Source organism: Phodopus roborovskii, unplaced genomic scaffold, assembly GCF_943737965.1.
Source record: "Phodopus roborovskii unplaced genomic scaffold, PHOROB, whole genome shotgun sequence".
NCBI classification, from domain to species: Eukaryota; Metazoa; Chordata; class Mammalia; order Rodentia; family Cricetidae; genus Phodopus; species Phodopus roborovskii.
Window position 1 is genome coordinate 3,855,705 of NW_026125052.1, and position 20,070 is coordinate 3,875,774.

At 44.2% G+C, this 20,070-nt stretch overlaps 2 protein-coding genes across 2 annotated transcripts in view; both read right to left on the bottom strand.

The window, feature by feature from the left end:
* Positions 1-20,070, bottom strand: part of Ppm1e (protein phosphatase, Mg2+/Mn2+ dependent 1E) — a 118,753-nt gene that overhangs the window by 37,493 nt on the left and 61,190 nt on the right. The window lies entirely within an intron of this gene.
* On the bottom strand, positions 1,448-1,921 carry LOC127225516 (60S ribosomal protein L32-like). The gene has a single exon (XM_051189064.1). The coding sequence runs from the start codon at positions 1,898-1,900 to the stop codon at positions 1,502-1,504; it is 399 nt and encodes a 132-aa protein (XP_051045021.1). The 5' UTR covers positions 1,901-1,921; the 3' UTR covers positions 1,448-1,501.

The window sequence follows — 20,070 nt, forward strand, 5'->3', positions numbered from 1 at the left end:
ATCACCTATGTACACATGGCATGAAAGGTATGAGAACTACTCGGGGGAACAAAAGGAACTCCTGAGAAGGACCGGAAGTGGCCATGGTGGTGCACACCTTTAATCCCAGCATTCAGGAGGCAGAATCAGGCAGATCTCTGAGTTTGGGTCCAGCCTGGTCTACAGAGCTAGTTCCAAACCAAAACAGAGAAACCCTGTCTTGAAAAATCAAAATCAGGGAAGGGGGCAGGGAGGAATGAGTGGGGTTCTTTCTCTGTACAATATATACTTGAATTAAAGTGCTAATCTTTCTTTTAAAAATGTAAATCAGTGGGGCGGGAGAGATAACTCCATGCTTAAGATCACTGTGGGTGGCTCTTCAAGTCCAGTCCAGGGGATATGATGTCTTCGTCTGGCCTCCCTGGTATCAGACACATTCAGACAAAACACCAGTATACACAATAAAATAAAGCTTTAAAAAAAAAAAAAAACTAGAGGCTCCTCCCTCCATAGATCAAGTGACCCTGTGACTCAGAACCTCAGCTGACTTTGATAGTACAAGAATGGTTTAAAATAATGTAAATCAAATATGGGGGATGGCTCAACATCTACAAAACCTCAGGGTTCTGTCCCCAGCACTGCAAAAGTAAAACCAGAAGGAAAGCCAAGGTCAATGTTAATTTTGTACTTCAATAACACACCACTTCACTGTAAGATGCCAACCATTTCAGAGACCTAGGGATGGCAGGACACCTTCCTCCTACCTTCAAACCTGCTTATTTCAAACCCAATACCTGAGCACATGTTAAGTTTGAAATTAAGCAAGTCATATCATGCTCACTTTTTTTTTTTTTTTTTTTTTTTTTTTTTTGGTTTTTCGAGACAGGGTTTCTCTGTGGCTTTGGGGGCTGTCCTGGAACTAGCTCTTGTAGACCAGGCTGGTCTCAAACTCACAGAGATCAGCCTGCTTCTGGCTCCCGAGTGCTGGGATCAAAGGTGTGCACTGAAGGAAGGAGGAATGCCTGCCTTCACTTTTCAAGTGCAGCGGCTGTCTCCCTGCATGGCACCCTCGTGTGTGGGTTCCTGTTCTGCACCAGGCTGTCTATGTTCTGGTGCCATTGGCTTCTCTCCCTTTCCTCACACTGAGGCTGTGCTCCCTTCTGGGAGCTGCAAGCGTTCAGGCATTGCTTTCCTTTCAACCGTAAAACGAAACCTTTTCATGGAGCTCTGAACCAAGCCTCCTGGAAGCCAGCTGTGGACACTGGCCCTGTCTCAAGATGGAGCAGATACCTAGATCATGTAAGACCATATGAGCAGCCTGTCCTGTGCATCTTCTAGATTTAGTTTTAGGCAAGAAGGAAAGGTCATTGCCAAGTCTACATATCTGTAAATACTGTAGTTAGTGATGGTGGTTTTGATTTTTTTGTTTTGTTTCTTTAGAAGCCTTCATTTTCATTTTAACTTTTTTTTTTCAGTTTTTGTGGTTTTATTTAAACACAAATAAAACACGTACACCAGCCATCTACTCATTTTCTTCACTGGCATTGGGATTGGTGATTCTGATGGCCAGCTGTGCTGCTCTTTCTACGATGGCTTTTCGGTTCTTGGAGGAAACGTTGTGAGCAATCTCAGCACAATAAGATTTGTTGCACATCAGCAGCACTTCCAGCTCCTTGACATTGTGAACCAGAAACTTCCGGAAGCCGCTAGGCAGCATGTGCTTGTTTTTTTTGTTGCTCCCGTAACCAATGTTGGGCATCAGGATCTGGCCCTTGAATCTTCTCCGAACCCTGTTGTCAATACCTCTGGGTTTCCGCCAGTTTTGCTTAATTTTGACATATCGATCTGACTGGTGCCGGATGAACTTCTTGGTCCTCTTTTTGACGATCTTGGGCTTCACCAGAGGGCGGAGGGCAGCCATGATGCCGCAAAAGAGATGGCAGCCCAAGTATGTACTTCTTTTAAGCTGTCCTGGTGGCACTTGGGAGGCAGAGGCAGACAGATCTCTATGAGTTCGAGGCCAGAGCTACACAGAGAAACCTTGTCTTCAAACAAGCAAACAAAACTTCTTTAGGGTTGGAAAGACAGTGCCAAGGGTTAAGAACATGCACTGCTCCTCCAGAGGACCTGAGCTTGGCCCCAGCATCCACACTGGGTGACTTGCAACTGCCTGTATTTCACCTTCAGTGAGTCGGATGCCCTCTTCTGGTCTCTGTGGGCAGCTGCTCTCATGTGCTCATACCCCATAAACACATACACATACATAATTAAAAATGAACCTTGCATGGTTTGGAGCAAGTGCTGATAAAAAATAAGCTTTAAAGCTACCATGTGAAATGGAATCTTGGGTTATCTGACTGAAAACCTGTGTTCTAAATCCTGGCACTTATGAAATGCAGCCAGGGCTAATTAACAATTTTCTTATTGTAAAAGGGAACACTCATTCACCCTCTCATCCTACTTTTAGCTGTGTCTGTACTCAAAACGCATCCTCAGAGGTGCTCCATTTAAGTAGATTAAAACATAAAAATTTGCCTCATACTAGAGATCAAAGCCTGGGTCCCATATATATTAGGCAAGCATTCTACCACCAAGCTACACCTCCAGCCCTTTACAGGCCAGTAAACAATTTGTAAAATAACTTCAATGTTATTGTTATATTATTTAATATTTAACATTTTAATTTGTAAGATGATTTCCTACTAGGTAATATGTTATCTGATCCTTATAGGCTGTTAGGGGCTTACCAAAGAGCATATAAAGGTAATTCTTGGCACGATATATCTTCAATAAAAGAATGTGAAAGCCAAGAGAGGTAGGATTTTCTATTGCTCTATTTCCATAATCCTATTTGAATAAATACTAAGTTATGACGTTATCCTCCATAAGCCTTTGAGGATAGTTGCCTGTCACTAAAGAAATTATACCCAGAAACCAATCAGACGTTAGGATACTACACAGACAACTCCTGCCTGCAAATAGAAGGGTGGCTGGATGAAGTTGGTGGCTTTTTCTTTAATAATTTTGTGTGGGGGGAGAGCAGGGAGGGGAGATAGTGTCTCATTTTCCCAGGCTGGCCTTGAACTTGCTGTGTCTCTAGACCGACACCTGACCCTCTGCCCCGACCCCCCTAGTGCTACACGATTGACCTGCACTACCATGCCAGGGTTTATTTCATTTTCTTTTGCCTGTTATATCTACCTCATAGGATTTGAAAGTGAAATTCTGTGTGAAGACTCTTCATGAACACCACTCCCCACACGGGTATGTGGTGTCATGTGTCGCCGGTCAGTGAGTTAGCAGGATCTCGGTGATTTTCAGACTGTCTGTAGTCACCGGAACTGGAAAGCGCCTTCCATGGGCTGGCCTTTCTTTTCACAACTGCTGCTGCTGTTTGCAGTTCATTTTATACTTGTTTTCATAAAGAATTCTAGAATGTTCTTCCATGCCCAGATGTGTGCTGTGATTAAGGTTGCCATTCAGCATGTCTGTTAAGGACACATTTCTAGAATCCCACACAGCTTGGGGCCTCTGCACTAAGTCATGCGGCATAGAGCCAGGGGCCAGGGCCAATGGAGCCAGAAGCAATGGCCAGAAAGTGACAGTGTGAGGCTGCTCCAGTGTCTGCTGTCAACCAGTTCTTGTGAGAGCAACACACTTTGTCCTGTTCTGAGTCTCAATTAAAAAAAAAAAAAAAAAAGTCTCCTGGTCATCATTTTTTTTTTTTTAATTCAGATTTTCATTTGCTGACCCTGTCAGTCTTTTCTAAGTCAAAATGCAATTTTTATTCTCTGGTCCCATGTGGAGAGACATTTACAGAAAATTGCAGTGAATTATTTGACCCTTAGTTTAAATTTTATTTCAACCACGGTGAACAAAAGCTTTGTCCTCAGCATTTCCCACAGAATTCTTTAGAATATTTCTCATCCTGTCAGCATCAGGAGCAAGGCTGAGGTTCCCACCTTGCCCCCTGCCTCCCCGTCTTTATTTCCTCCATCCATGTCCCTGTCTCTTTTCTCTCTTCTTCTTGTTTATTTTCTGAACTTAGCAGTGGGGACCCCACTTGGCTGTGCTCACAGCAGGTAATAAGTACCCTGGTGGTTACTGGATTGCTTTCTTGGGATGGTTACAGGAGGAGTGTAATTAAGCTTTTCTCAAGCTGCCAACTGCATTGGAGATTGGTGGTTTTTTTTTTTCCCTTGTATATTTAAGGCTTATTTAAAAATAGTTCCTTTAAAAACTGAAGTATTTAACCAGTAGCATTCCTAAGGGAATATTCCTTTATCAACTAGAGGTCACTTAAGATTGCTGGAATATGTGTCAAGTAGAAGAAAGCCCTGTTTCCTGTAAGACTATTCTGGATGCTGGGCAGTTTCACTCCCATTTGCTTATTTGACCAATATTTCTGACCTTTTTAGTGTTTGTGATCTTTAATAGGGTTCTTTTAATACACCATAAATTCTCTTGAAAGATTTTATTATTATTAATTATGTGTACTTATGTGTGTGTGGATGTGTGCACCTGAGTGCACATGCCCTAGGAGGCCAGAAGAGGGCACCGTGAGCCACCCTATGTATTGGGAAGAAGAGTGCACTTTTAACCACTGAACTGTCTCTCCAGCCCTGTGTTTTACGCTGTAAAGTAGAAAAGCTACAATACACTTTAACAGGTAAAGATTTAAAAATCTTGAGCATACATGAAAATTTAAAGTTCAAAATTACCTAGTCATAATAATAGTACTTGGTACTCCCATGAGCCATGAGTGATAAATATGGGAATTCAGGGTGTTCACAAATGGACTGTTGAGCAGTCACTACTAATAAACTTGTGGATTATACAAAAAGCAGACACAGTCTGTTTTGAAAAGCCATTTGTGGGCTGGAGAGGTGGCTCAGTGGTTAGAGACAGCACAGGCTTCCTGAGGACCCAGGTTCAATTCCCAGCACCCACATGGTAGCTCACAACTGTCTGTTACTTCAGTTCCAGTAGATCAGACACCCTCACACCAATGCAATAAGATAAAATTAAACACATTTAAAAAAAAAAAAAAAACGGATAGGTGCTCTGCCCCCCCCCCCCGCCCTGGTTTCCTGTTTCCCTTTTCCATGTGATACCACAAAGTAACTAATCTTTTGTGGTAAGTAGTAACATGGGTAATATATAATTAATTTTGACATATATATGTATATTCTTGTTTTGTTTTTCAAGACATGGTTTCTCTGTACAGCCCTGCCTTTCTTGGAACTTTCTCTGTAGACTAGGCTGGCCTTGAACTCAGAGTGCTGGGGTGAGTGCTCTGAACTGAGGGAGACTGCAGACCTTGGCAGCTTGGTCCCTGTGTCTTCTTTCCCCTGCTCTCCTTCCTCATCCCTCTGCTCCTCCTACCACCCCTGCAACTGAGTCATAACAGCCAGAACAGCTCTTCCCAAAAGTGTGTCTCCTCAGGTCAAACCATAGGCCCCACAGCATTCATTTTCCCCTTCTTTCTCGAAGGCTGTCCCAAAGTCCTACACCACACTAGAGGAGACAGCTGCAGAGAGCCATGGAGCCAAACCTCACCAGCCCCTAGGTCTCTGGCCATTAGATGAGGCCATCTTGTGAGATCATTTCTACATGGCTGTCTGTCATTCACCAAACCAAAGGTCTTTATCTCAGAAGCTTCCCGTGCCTCATGGAACTTTGATTAAATAAATCCATTATGCTTTGCTCTTATTAATTTTTTCTTTTGTTGCTGTGACAGCCGCACGCCTTGGTGATAGATGAAGAGGCTGTCACCTTCCTGCCCCATGCTTGTCTAAAACTCATCATATCACCTCAACACGACTTAGCATTGTTGCTGTTAACCTTGATCTCTTGGTTAAGGAACTGTTTCCCAGGCATCTCAAAGTTGTTTTGTTTGGAAATAAGCTGGGCCAAACTCCAGGCTGAGGTGGAGTAAGTTCTATCTTTCTCCTGGAGACGGGCACTTCACCTCCAAGATTTTCTTTAAGCCCACAGATGCAGCCTAGTCTTTTGTCAAACATTATCAGATAAACCCAACTAGGAAAGCATCCCATGGAACATCCAGTCAGGACTCTACAGCTGTAAAGCTCACAGAAGGAGAAGGAAGGAAGGAAGGAAGGAAGGAAGGAAGGAAGGAAGGAAGGAAGGAAGGACTGAGCACCTATCAGGACTAAGTTATAATGGGGCACCCCAGACTGAGCCTGCCCTCGTCCCCCTTCTCCCTGGCTCTTTCCTCCCCACAAGTAGTCCTTAGCTACTAGAGTGTTTTCAGAAAGCCCTTGCCTACATCCATTTTTAAGTGGTTTATCACCAGCAATGTCAAAGCACTAGTGGGAAAGTTGATGAAACACAAACCAAGTCTGAAATTCAGTTCATAATAATAAGCAATGCAGGATTCCTAGCTTTGCCGCATGTACTATAATGTACGATGTTAACACTAAGGTGAGAGGTATGACTAGGGTTTAGATTAATGAGAGTCCTTTTTAGGTCCTGGGTTTGATCCCTATGCAGACAAAACAAAGGGGAGGTAGCAGGCTGCATTGTAATAGAGCATGGAGGCACATATGTTGGAAAATACCACGGTGAAACCTACCTGTATGCTAACCTGAAAAAGTAGTAATTTTTCAAATACAACTGAGCCCCCTCAACAAAAGACACTTGAGAAATTGGATGTTTTAGGAACTGTTTCCCAGGCGATGGGGGAAAGGTTAAAAGGGTTCCGTTTGAATTTACAGCCTTGTCTACTCTGCTCCTCCCCAATCCACGATCCCTGCTACCCGCAGCCATGCTGACCCCGTGCACACCCTCACCTCCTTTCCTCTGCCTGCAGGGGAATTCTTCAGTTCACACCCACACTTCCTTCAAATGTAACAGCAGAGCTTTCTCATTCACTGACTTTAAAAATGAAAAATACCACACAACCCCTCACTCCTGATGGTATTGTTTGCCCATTACTTACTAGTCAATGCTTATCTTTTTCCCCATCGCCCTCATAACTGAGTCCCCCACGCAGGAATGTTCTTTCTTGTATGAACTTCAAGCCATTTTACATCCTAAAGTTTTTTTGGCAAGTCTACAAAATGTCTTCTTGACATTTTCATACATGTATGTAATTGTATCTTGCTCATACTCACCTGCCCTTGTCCCCACTTCTTATTGGTCCCCTTCCTCCAGGCAGGGACTTCCTGAGCTACTGGCATGCTTTTTAGAAAGTCCATGCCTACACCCATGTCTTGAAAAGGTTTTCCTACATTTTCCTCTTAGGGTTTGAGGGTTCACATGTTAAAGTCAGGAGGAGACTTCCAGGGTACATGGGATCATACAGGATCTTTGACATCGTCCTTTTATATTTGTATCCCTTTTATTTCTCTTTTTTCGTGGTTTCAGCCACGCCTTCAGGTGCCACAGTGAGGAGGCCCAGAAAGAGTGAACACTTGTCTGTGTTCTGATCTCAGGGGAAAAGGTTGTCAGTTTCCCTGTGCACCATGTTGGCCACTTTGTATTCATGGCTTACCGTGTTGCTTGTATTCTTAATTTCTTCGGGGCTTTTATCATGGATGGATACTGAACTTGACACGGGATTTTCTTGGAAACATCCATGGAGATGATACAAGTTTCTGTCTCCAAGTCTCCTTGTGTATTATATTAGCAGCTTATTTTTTCAATTTCAAACCATCCTTGCATTCCTGGAATGAGCCTATCTAGTAGGCCTGTCTAATCAAAGAATACATTCCTTCTTTGACGCCATGAGGAAACCTGAATAGTTTGCAATGTCTGAGAATTTCTCTAAATTAATGCCAGACATAAAACCATAAGTCCAGGAAACTTAGAAAGCACCACGCAGGAGAATCCCCCCTGACCACCTCCAAAACAAAATTCCTACATCTAAAAACATAATTTTGAAACTACAGAACAACAAATATAAAGAAAAAGATCATAAAATCAGCCAGACGGCAGGACCCTACCTATAAAAAAAACAGCAGTAAGCTTTCCAGGTCTGGGCTGGAGAAGGGGCAGTTGGAAGTGCTTGCCTGCCATGCACGAGGCTTGGAGTTGGATTCCCAGCACCACATATAATGTCTATGCTAACAAATAATATTGGTAACATTTATGTTCTTATTTATATACCTTCATCTGCATCAACATGCTTAAATATACATGTATACCAAGTGTAATGAATGGCAGCATCGACATTACATGAGGGGAGGTTGGGGTCTGCCTGTTCCACTCTTGGGAGGTACAAGGCTTACTCAGTTTTGCTTTATCCATTTGGCAGACACTGCTTTTTAAAACCAGAAGGTTGGTGACAACCCTGCATGAGCAAGTAACCATGCCATGTGGCCACAGCACATAGTCACTTCCTGTCTTTCTGTCACATTTTGATAATTCTTGTGACATTTCAAGCTTTATCATCTTTATTTTTTATGCTGATCTGCTGTCAGTCATCTCTGGTGCTGTTACTATTGCAATGGTTTTGACTTTGCCGGGCCTGTGTAAGTCTGAACTTAACTGGAAAATGCTGTGTGTTCTCACTGCTCCAGACAAGCTGTCCCTGATTTTCTCTTCTCCTTGGGCCTCACTATTCTTGGCAACACAATATTAAAATTAGGCTACCTAATAACTCAACAGTGGCCTCTAAGTAATCAAATGAGAGGCGAACCATACATCTTTCACTTTAAATCAAAAGCTAGAGATGAATAAACTTAAGTAAGGAAGGCATGTTGCATGCTGAGATGGGCCAGAGCTGGGTCTCTGTGTCAAATAGTCAGCCAAGCTGCAGATACAGAGGAGGAGGGCATGGTGCTGCTTCCAGTAAGCTCACAGGCACAAAGAATGCAGAGCCTTGCTGCTGGTGTGTGGAAGGTGTGTGCCTGAGTAGAAACCAACCAACCACAGCATTCCTTTAGCCAAACCCTGCTCCAGATCAAGGCTCCAACTCTCTTCAGGTCTATAAAGGCTAAAAGAGATTAGTTGGGAGAATCTGCAGCTAAGAAGCTGGTTCATGGGGTGTAAGAAGCATCTCCACCACAACACATACAGACTCAGACTGGGTTTATAGCTAGATGGTAATGCAAGCCTGGATCTCATGCTTAGCCCACAAACACACAGAGGGGGAGGAGGGCAGAGAGAGAGGGGAGAGGGGGGGGGAGAGAGAGAGAGAGAGGTGCTGCTAGAGTGGAAGCTGAAGCAGGTTATCCAATAGATCTAGCTAATTTAGATAGCTATATAGAATTAGTTGCCTTGGAGGCCATGGAGGATGGACCCCCCCCCCCTCCCTGTGGTTTTGGATCTCCTGTTTCCCTGGCAACACTAGGAAGGTACACATCAACTTCTTAGACATTCTTAGGGAAGAATGAGCTGCCTCTGGCCTGTTCTAAAGATTAGAACATGACAAACTACTCTCTCTTCCCTTAAGAGTTAATGCAGCTGGGCCTGGCAGGGAGCCTACCCACCATGGGAACTCTGATTCACCAGAAGGCTTGCTAAGGACAGGACAGGAATAATTATCTTATCCCCATAATGCGGTAATAGATTTACCCTTCCCAGAAGCCCCCTCCTCTGTGGATCTGCTTGTAGAACCCCCACCCCAAGTTACTCAGAGAAATGAAGCTTCTCCTTTTCCTTGCTTCTCCTGGACAAAGGGCTAAGCATGAGTCCCTGTCTCTCTGGGCTTTCCCACTCATCTGCTGATGCATTCTTCTGTCTCCCCCTCCCCCATGGCTTCTTGCCAAACTCAACTACTGCTTTCTTATACCCTGACTCAAAAAGGGGATGACTTCTCCCCTGCCCAGCAGCTGTTGAAATTTACCATTTGCTCATCCTGTCTTTCAAACCCTAATAAAACCATCCTCAAGCTTCCTTCTAGTCTGTTTTCCCTGAAAGGGAACCCCAAATTCCCCTGCTAACTCTGAAGTGGTCTCTGAAGGTGGCAATAATGTAAATCACCCGCTTGTTGGGAGCAAATGCCATGTGGGACTTTGACAGAGAGAAGCCACTGCCTGGCTTTCCTGCTAGAATGCAGTAGAGGTGGGAGCCCTCGCTGAAGCCAGTATTCATTTACCATTCCTCAACCCCTTAGGGATTATCCCAAACTCACATCTGTGGTCTGAAAAGAGACAAAGGCACTCACATGACAGTGCACCTAAGCATGGCATGGTTTACTACAAAAACAGAGTTCCAAAGAGAAGCTTAATGAATATGCCAAAAGGGAGAAATGGGCATGCTTGGCTACAATTACAAAAGGCAGAGACGGAGAAGACAAACATGAAGGGAAACCCCAAGGTCAGGGAACAGAAAACTAACAAATGATAGCTACTGACAGGTATGTCAGTTTTCACTTCCAGGTCATGATCAAAATTAACAATAACAGATTGTTACCATGCCTCTATAACCAAGAACTTTACACTTGGAGAACTTCCATGTTCATGGGTTTGAAGATTAAATATTGTTCTTCCAACCTTTCTATTTGGTTTGAGACTCTTGTCCTATAAATCTGTAGTCAGCCTGTTGTGGAATTCCATCAAGCCCAGGCTGACCTTGAACTTGTGGCAATCATCCTGCCTCAGCCCCCCAAGGACTGGGATTATAAATGTGAGCCGCCACATCCAGCTACTCTGTCTAATTTGATCTAGAAGGTCAATGCAATCCTAACCAAAATCCAAACAAATTTACACTTCAACAATAGGAAAATGAGCAAAGTGATTTTAAAAATGGTCTTAGCATAGAATGGTATCACCGTGCACCTGCATCCCCAAATATTGGGCCACCTAAGGCAAGCGGATCAATTTGAGGTGGGAGGAATTTAACAGCCAGCCTGGGCAACATGGTAAGAACTCATATCTCAAAAGAAGGAAGGATGGGAAAGGGAAATGAAGAAGGATAAAGAAGAAAAATAATTCCAGAGCCTTTATGAACTGTTACCATAGGGCCCAGCAACGAGCAGAAAAATCCATGTGCATACAAAACCCTGTACATAAATGCTGGTTTCCGTAATTGCTGAGGTGGTTTAAACATGAAAAGGACTTCCCAGAGGCTGTGTTAGAGGCCTAGTAACCAGCCGGTGCCACTACAGAGGGCGTGAGGGCCACCAACAGGACAATCGACTATTGAGTGCCCACTGAGTGGGCACTGGGAGGCAGAGCCTGGTCTGAGGGAGTGGCCCCCAGGGTGGCAGCTTTAAAGGTATTCCTTTTCGCTGACCCCACCTATCTCTCTCATTCTGACTTCTGTCCATGAAGGAAGCCACTCTGTGCTCTCTACTGAACCCAGTATGCCACTGTGTCACCATGCACAAGCCTAGAGTCAGTGATCAGGCCCGGAGCTGCTAAAACTTTGAGTGAAGCAATCCCTTCCCCCTGCAGTTGTTCCCTTAGGCACTGCCGCACCAGTGAAAGGTGGCTAACACAACTGTCAAAACGTGGGCCCAACCAGAGAACCTTAACAGTGCTATCTGTAGTCTGGTCTTGACTGTCTCCCAAAAGCCCATTTGTGTGATCCCTGCAATGCTCTCAGTTTTGCTGTAAGCCTTATTAAAAAGTACACTGGAATTTAGGGAATGGGGCAAAGTGGGGAACCAAAGCCTGTTTTCAATGTGTGCCCTGTGGGGACCCCTTCCCGTCACAGCTGGGGGGGGGTCACCATACACCACAGCAGGACTGCAGCCGAACTATAGGGCTTGGTTTTTCTAGTTCATTGTTTTCTTTGAGTTTGTTAAATTTGGTAGGATCATGTGTTCTTCAAAATGGCGCCAGTTCCATATTCTAGTCTTCAATTTCAGATTTTAAGTTAGAATGTCAGAGCCAATAGCCATTAGCATGCTAGTTCTTAAGCGTGCTGCACAGCATCTGGCAGCATCCTCTGCTTTACCTATAGCTGAGCACTGCAAGCCTGGAGTGCTAACGCCAGCAGCCAACTGCTTCCTCTACCACACTCTTGTTTGCTGCCACACGGTTCATACTGCAAGCAAGGTTGCTAAAAAGCAGCCCAAATTGTTCTCAGGAGCAAAGTGTCTTATTACAACCACAACCCAAGACACAGCTCAGGGACTTTGAGGTGGTAAGAGTCACCACCAGCCCCGTGACCCCCACCCTCTGGCTGCAGGCTGTCATGACAGGGGCCTGATGAATCTTGAGCTTTTCCAATTGAATCAACACCTATAAGCATACACCCTATGATGATCCCTTTCCTGTGAGGGGCAAAGGAAGGTACATAACCCACTGACTACCCTCAAGTTGTTGGTGGCTCATTAAAAACATTAATACATCATTCTAATTTGCCATGTCACATGTAACATTTCAGGCTTGGCATTTACTGGCATCTCTACATGTCAAACTAAGAGATGTGACAGAGGGTAAGTACCTTGCTCAGTTGCACAGTAAGTGGGATATGATAAACTCTAGCAGGGCAGGCTGCAGAGCAATCAGTAGCTAAGAGTTGATTTTTACCCTGCAGGCTGCCATTTTTACACTCAGGTTTGATTTATAGGTATTTCCTTCAATAGACTTCATTCGTCCCAAACTCCCCTCACTGCACATCTCTGCCTCTCCCGAATTAGCTGCTTTTTTAGAAGAGATTTATCAGCTCCCACATTATGGCCAAAAGCCTGACTTTGAATCTTGAATAAAATCTGCATTCTGGTGTTCTCTGTATGACCTTGAACAAGTTACCCAGGGCCCTGAACCTTTGCTAGTTTGTAAAGCTGCTGTGGGCACTTCAGGATACAGGCATGATTCATTGAATTCAGCACAGGGTTAGGGGCATCATCACTGTGTCTAGCCTCTAGAAAACGATGAATAATCATCCTGTTTCCCTTGGGGGATTACTGTGGTATGGGATTTTCCGACCAATCTATTTCTTACCCTGTGTTAACATCACAAGGTCACGGGATGCTACTAAGGGTCTCCTTTGTACTCTGCAGCTGTCAGCCCTGTCCTGGTCCTGCTCACACTGTCACATTTCTACCTTCTTATTCGGTTAGGGTTCCTCTCCAGCTGCTCCCCTACCCCCAGACTGTGTTTCTCTGTGTAGCCGTGGCTGTCCGTGAACTCGGAGACATCTGCCTCCCGAGCACTGGGATTAAAGGTCTGAGTCAGCACCGCCCAGCTCTGGCCCCCCCCCTTTTAGTATATATATACACAGTGGGAGCAGAGACCTTAAGTTTCCACTCACTGCTTCTCCCTGCTGCCTTGTAAATAAAAGCAGTGCAGAACAATTCACTGATTTACGAACTAGCTGGATAAATGAATGCATGCAGGAATCAGCGAATGTGCAAAACATGGTCTCTTCTGTGAGTCTGAGCTTTAAAGAGAGTCCACACTAGTAAAATAGGTCATCTCCACACAACACCGTCACATGCTGCAGACATACAAGAGATGGCAGGAAAGGTGATGCCTCTCGGCTCCACTGAATGTAGCTTTGATTCTCTGTGCAGTGTGCTCTTTTCCTCAGTGCAAAGGGGAAAGCCAACCAGTGACTACCCAGTCTTTAAAATGCCCCAGGCACGACAGCAACCTTGTCCATCTCATAACCCTCTAACCTTCAAAACAGTTCTAGGGACACAGTTCTGAGGACCCGGAAGCACAGGGGGCACCAAGCCACCTGCCAAAGGTCATGTGACTCAGAACCAGGCATTCTGCACTGAGCTATCCTAATGGGTCCTTTCTCAAAGTGTGATCCAAACACTTTTTTCTTTAAGGAAAGAGCATGGTGGTTTGGGGAGGGGGTTGTTTCCTAGGGGCAGTTTAGACTGTAGATCAAGAACCTGGCTACTGTCATTTGAGGATGCAAGTGCATGACTAGTTGCTACGTTTACTCTGCCGTCCCCACCTTTTAGATTTACACCCTCCTATATGCCCTTCCCTGCACTGTACCTGGCTCCGGATGCATGACACATACATGGTGAAAGTGACCATCTGTCACATGAAGATGAGGTGATAAAGGACTTTGACTTTTGTCCTGGTTGCGAGGGAAGCAAGCTGCCAGGTTGCAGGCTGCGAGCAGCCTAATGGAGGGTCTACATGAGAATTGGAGTTGCCAGTTACCAACAACTGTGAGTGACCTTGGAAGCACAATCTCCAAGCCAAAAAAGCTCTGGAAAAAACCTCAGTTGGTCCTGGCACACAGCCTGGCCGCAGCCCTGGAAGAAACTCTAAGCCAGAGCCATACACCTTATCCACTCTTAGATTTCTGACTCTCGGAGATGAGGGTTGTTGTCGTCGATAGTGGTGGTTGGTTTGCTTTGTCAATTTGCTTATTTGTTCTAAGACAGGCTCCCAGTTTGTAGCTCTGGCTAACCTGGAACTTCCTATGTAGTTCCAGCCTTGAATTCACTAAAATCCATGGGCCCTCTGCCTCCCCGGTGATGGGATCAGAGGTGACACCACCTGGCCTGGCCCATCCTCAGACTGCTCTTACGTCAGTGAGAGCAGAAAAACGAGAGGAAGAGAGACACATTCTTCATGTGCTCCATGACTGGTGTGAAATTCCATCTTATGAGGTTGAATAATTCGGTTAGGTCTAACTTATATAAGAGGTAAATTTGAGGCTGGGCGTTGGTGGCTCACACCTTTAGTCCCAGCACTCGGGAGGCAGAGGCAGGTGGATCTCTTTGAGTTCAAGGCCAGCCTGGTCTACAGAGCTAGTTCCAGGACAGGCTCCAAAGCCAATACAGGAAAACTCTGTCTCAAAAACAAACAAACAAAAAATTTCTTTTATAAATGAACTTTAGTTTTCCAACTAGACATGGCTACACAGGTCTGTGATTGCACACACAATCATGTTAAAACTGTTTCCATTGCTCATCATTTGTGTCTCTTTTGTGCTTTAAAACCTGATATCTGAATAATTAAAATGCTGGTGTCCAGAAAGTCAGAGTTAGTTCTTCTTTGGATACAAAATAATGTTTGGAGCAGCTGAGCTGGCTGCTGCTTCCAGCAAGAGTGTTGTGACTATGAGTGCAATATTGTCAGAAAAGCTTACATCTGAATTTCTGGAAGATCATGTACACTTGTATCCAAATATGTGAACCAATAGAGAGACCAAGAGAAACAACAGCTCACTAAGTGTTCCTTAGGAAAGTATCTGGGGACTGGTTCACAAGCCACACACATGACACAATGGATAATATCTGGTGTTTCTTTGCAGCAAAACAGAGTTCCCTGTCTCCTTAACCCACATCAGGGTTTCAGCATAGTTGGATTAGCTGAAAAATCTCACAAAAGAAAAAAACATACACTTGAGCATGTACCTTCCTCCGTTGTTATATTTCTCCCATAGAGAGCTACAGTAAATGCTAAGCTAACTGGGACCTTTCTTGGCGGTGAGAAAAAAACAGGTTCACTCACTCATAGCAAAATCTGAAATTTTCTCCCAAATTAACTAACTCTATGGATTTGATTATTACTCTCTCTTTTGTTTATCTCCTTCATCATTTTGTATTTTTCCTCCTTTGGTTTTTTTTTTGAGACAGGTTTTCTCCATGTAGCCCTGGCTGCCTGGAACTCACTCTGTAGACTGGCCTCAAACTCACAGAGATCCACTCACCTCTGCCTCCTGAGAGCTGGGATTAAAGGTGTACAACATAACCTCCGGGTTCTGGTTGGTATTTTCAACCTTGATTAAGCCACATCAGACTTGGAGAAAGAACAAAGAACTCTATCATATAATCAAGAGACCAAAACTAAGAATCCACAGAGAGAAGAGGCAGAGAGAAACACTCAAGGTACAGAGCACAGTCCATGAAACTACAGCAGAACATTCCTGAAATTGGAAGAAATAATCCAGCATCCAAACACAAGAGCCACTTATAACCTCACATGCCTCTCCATGACATATATTCAAGGTGTCAAAAATACAAAACAAACTAATAATATTGAAAGTTGCAATGGAAAAATGTCAATTCATTTACAAAGGTAAATACATCAGAATGACACCAGGTATCTCATTAGCAACCCTAAATGCCAGAAAATAATAATGTATATCTTTTTTAAAAAGTGTGTATATGTATGTACAGGAATGTAGTGCCCTCAGAAGCCAGATGTGTCGGATCTCCTGGGGTTGGAGCTAAAGGCAGTTGTGAGTTGCTTAACATGATTGTAGCAAATAGAACTCAGGTCCTCTGCAAGATCAGTACATGCTCTTAACCACAGAGACAGTTCTCTAGCCCCTGGAATAATGTATTTAAAGCCATGAAAACAACTGCCAACCAAGACTTCTATATCCAGGGAAGTTAATATGTAACAAGAGGAAATAAGGACATGGGAAGAAATAAGAAATTGGAGACTAAGGCGTTCATGAGCACCAGGCCAGCACTGCATAGGGTGCAGAGGCAGGAGCAGGACAGTCTCAACCATGAGTGCACAGGGAAGATGATGCTGTAAGAGAGGAATGGGTGGACCGCAGAGGGAGCAAAGACTTCCACATGGCTAACACTAAACCAGCAACACCCTATAATATCAACATTGTATAACCCAACCAACCAAAACTTAAAGTAACAAAGGTACAGGATAAAGAAAATAATAGATTGAAAAACAAGATCCAGCTAATATTGTTCCCGAGAGAAAAAAATCTCATGGGTAAAGATGGAAGCAAAGATAATCAAGCAAAGCCAAACAGGCATATTACTCTAATACCTGACAATGCAGACTTGAACCCAATATTAGAAGAGCCAGAGAAGGGCACTACACTAGATACTAATAAAGAGAAGCTTAAGATGATATAAAATTGCAAGCTGGGCAGCGGTGGTGAATACCTTCCATTCTAGCACTGGGGAGGCAGAGGCAGGCAGAGCTGAGTTTGAGGCCAGGCTGGTCCACAGAGTGAGCTCCAGGGCAGCCAGGGATACACAGAGAACCCCTGTCTCAAACAAAACAAAACAAAAACAAACAAATAACATGGCATTTGAAGTAACCTGAAGCCATATTCCTGGGCCATGGTCAACTGTACTTGGATCAAGAATAAACTTAGTCTCTTTGACATGAGAGCTGTGTTTTTTCAGGACTACTGTGAGTGATATTACAGCCTGAAGATCCAGCCACAGTTTGAGTGCTGTTTTGTTTTCAAGACAGGGTTTCTCTGTGTAGCCCAGGCTAACCTGGAACTCACTCTGTAGACCAGGGTGATGTTGAATTCACAGAGATCCGCCTGTGTCTGCCTCCCCAGGGCTGAGATTAAAGATGTGCCCACTCCAGCTGTTCTAGTAAGGATTTGGCAGCTGCCAAACAGCCTCTCCCCTGTGCTGACATCACACAGCAGTTTTCAACATTTCACAACCATCTTGGGAAGCTTCTTCTCAGCTGCAGATGACACCTGGAGGCAGCTGTAAGCAGTAAGCAACTGCAGGTGCTCAGAGCAAACTGATCCAGCCATGGGACATCAAAGCCGGGCTGTGGCCTTTGCCCCACAAGATTCCACTAACCATCCTAGGTGTTCCCACACCACACTGCAAGGGCTCTAGGTACAGTCCTGTAAAGTGACAACTCTAGATGACAACAGATAACCTCACCTGCAACTAACTGCTCAGTAAGGCCTCACCCTTGTCCCCATATCCGTGGCCCCACCGTTCTACCCCCAGACTCATCAGGTTCCAGGACACTATCTTCTAGTCACCCTCCCTATCCAACAATAGGTCCCAATAAAAAGCTTCCCCCAAGGTACTTTATTGCATACTTATCTGTGGTATAAATCAGTAAATCCCACTGGGCTGCTTGTGTGCAGCTCTCTGTAGCAGGTGCAGCTAGAAGGAAGCTGAGGAGATCTGGAGAGCTGCTGGGAAGAGAGCCTACATAGAACTGTAGAAATGCTGGGAAGGTGGAAAATGGTGGAGATCGGAGATGCAGAAGCGAGAGGCTGTGGAGAGCTGAGTTGGCATGAGGTGAGAAACTGCAACAGAACGGAGATGCTGCAGGCCAGGGGCTGCTAGAAGAGCTCCGGGGAGCTGCCAGGAGCTGCTTAGAGTGGCTAAGAGGTGAGGGCCCACAACCAGCTCCACGGTCTGAGCCACCAGCTCTGAGAAGCCTGGAGCAGGAGCCGGAATGAACAGCACAGCAATCCCTAAGCTCTAAGAGCTTAGTCGTTAGTCTGCAGCTTGGAAGATCTCAGCTTTTTGCCTATTCACAATTCCTAGCTAAATAGGAAGGGAAACCTTAGTCATTTGTGAAAGAACTTCTCAAAGAAAAATCTCTCTCTTCCAATGCTCCATTTGTAAGCTGTTGACTCTTGAGAGCAACAGTGTATATGGAAAGATGACTCGGCAGAGTTTGCAAGTAAGTGCTGACAGCAGCTGGACTTAAGTCTTTCAGATCCTGGGCAAAAGCTCTGCCACACACATGCAATCTTGTATATACACACACACACACACACACACACACACACACACACACACACACACACACTCACCTCTAGTCCCTTAATTTATGTGGTTGGAGATGCTGGGGACTGAGCCCAAGATCCTACACATGTGCCCTACCATGGAACCAATCCTCATTCTTTGGCAGGTAGGTGTATTCTAATGAGCTATTTCTGAAAACATTTAAGAACTTTTCATCCCTCCAGCTACTTTCCCACCAGTAAAATAATCACTTTCGTTTGCCTTCTCTATGCCATTCTATAAGTAGGACATAATGTTTTTACTTTTTTGTGAGTGTGTGTCGATCAGCATCACACATATGGTCTATGATTGAGTGGTACTCTCAACCCCTTAAAAGTCTAATTCCTTCCGTTTCAGGTACAGGACTAGAAATGCAAACAACCTAGCTATGAACAAGTGCATTTCACTTTGCCAGTACTTCAACTTCCTGTACAAACAAAAACAAAACAAACACACAAAACCCTAAAAATACACCAGTATATCACCATGATAGCAGATTTCAAAGTATTACTCTCTAGTTATGGATTCCCTATTAATTAGCATGTTAGTTCTCTTGGGGGAAAAAAAGAATCAAACCAGAAAGCAACATAATGTTTAAATATGGTAGCATGCTACCTAGTCTACTGGGACAATGAATATACAGTCTTCTAATTAAATATCCTGAAATTTAAGTTTACTTAATGGGTCTGGAGAGGTGGATCTTGCAGAAGACCCAAGTTCAATCCCCAACACCTATCGTCAGGGAGCACACAACTGCCTATAACTGTAGTTTCAGGAGATACAACACCCTCTTCTAGCCTTCATGAACACCCATACTCATGTGCACATGTAGGCACTCACATTAAAAAAAACAAACAAAAAACAAAAAAAAAAAAAACCACCTTTTTTAAAGAATTTATTGGAGGCTGGAGAGATGGCTCCTGGTTCAGAGCACTGGCTGTACTTCCAGAGGACCTGAGTTTGATTCCCAGAAACCACAGGTGGCTCACTGCCATCTACAATTAGATCTGGTGCCCTTTTCTGTCATGCAGGCAGAATGCTGTGTACATAATGAATAAATTAATCTTTGAAAATTAAACAAACAAAATAATAAAAACATACAAATAAAGTAATAGTTTTAAAAGAGAGAATATATTTAATGGCCAGGAAGATGGCTGGCTCTGAGTGAAAGTGCTTCTCCTGCAAGCCTAAAGAACTGAACTCAATGCCTGGAACTCACGAAAAGGTGGAGGGAGAGGACTAACCCCATGCAATTGTCTGCATGTACACATGGTGACATCTGAACATCTACACTCATTATACACACCATTATAATAATAATTAATAAGGGGCCAGCAGATGGTTCAGCAGATAAGGATTCTTATCCCCCAGACTGACAACCTTCATTCAATACCTGGGATCTGCATGATGGAAGAAAAGAACCAGTTCCTACATGTTGCCCTCTTCTGACCACCCTCCCCCCCATCAAGATCTTAAATAAGGGCTGGCAAGATGGCTCTGTGCTTTAGAGTGGTTAATGCTGACGGCTCAGTAGACTCAGGAGTCCAGGTCCCAGCACTCAATGCTCACACATGCCTGTAACTTCATCTCTAGGGAATATGATGGGTCTTCTGGCCTCTGTGGGCACTTGCACAAACACACAAGTGAACATATATTCATATACACACACCAACACACACACACACCCCTTTTTTTTTTAAATTCTCAAATGAACTCTTCTACAA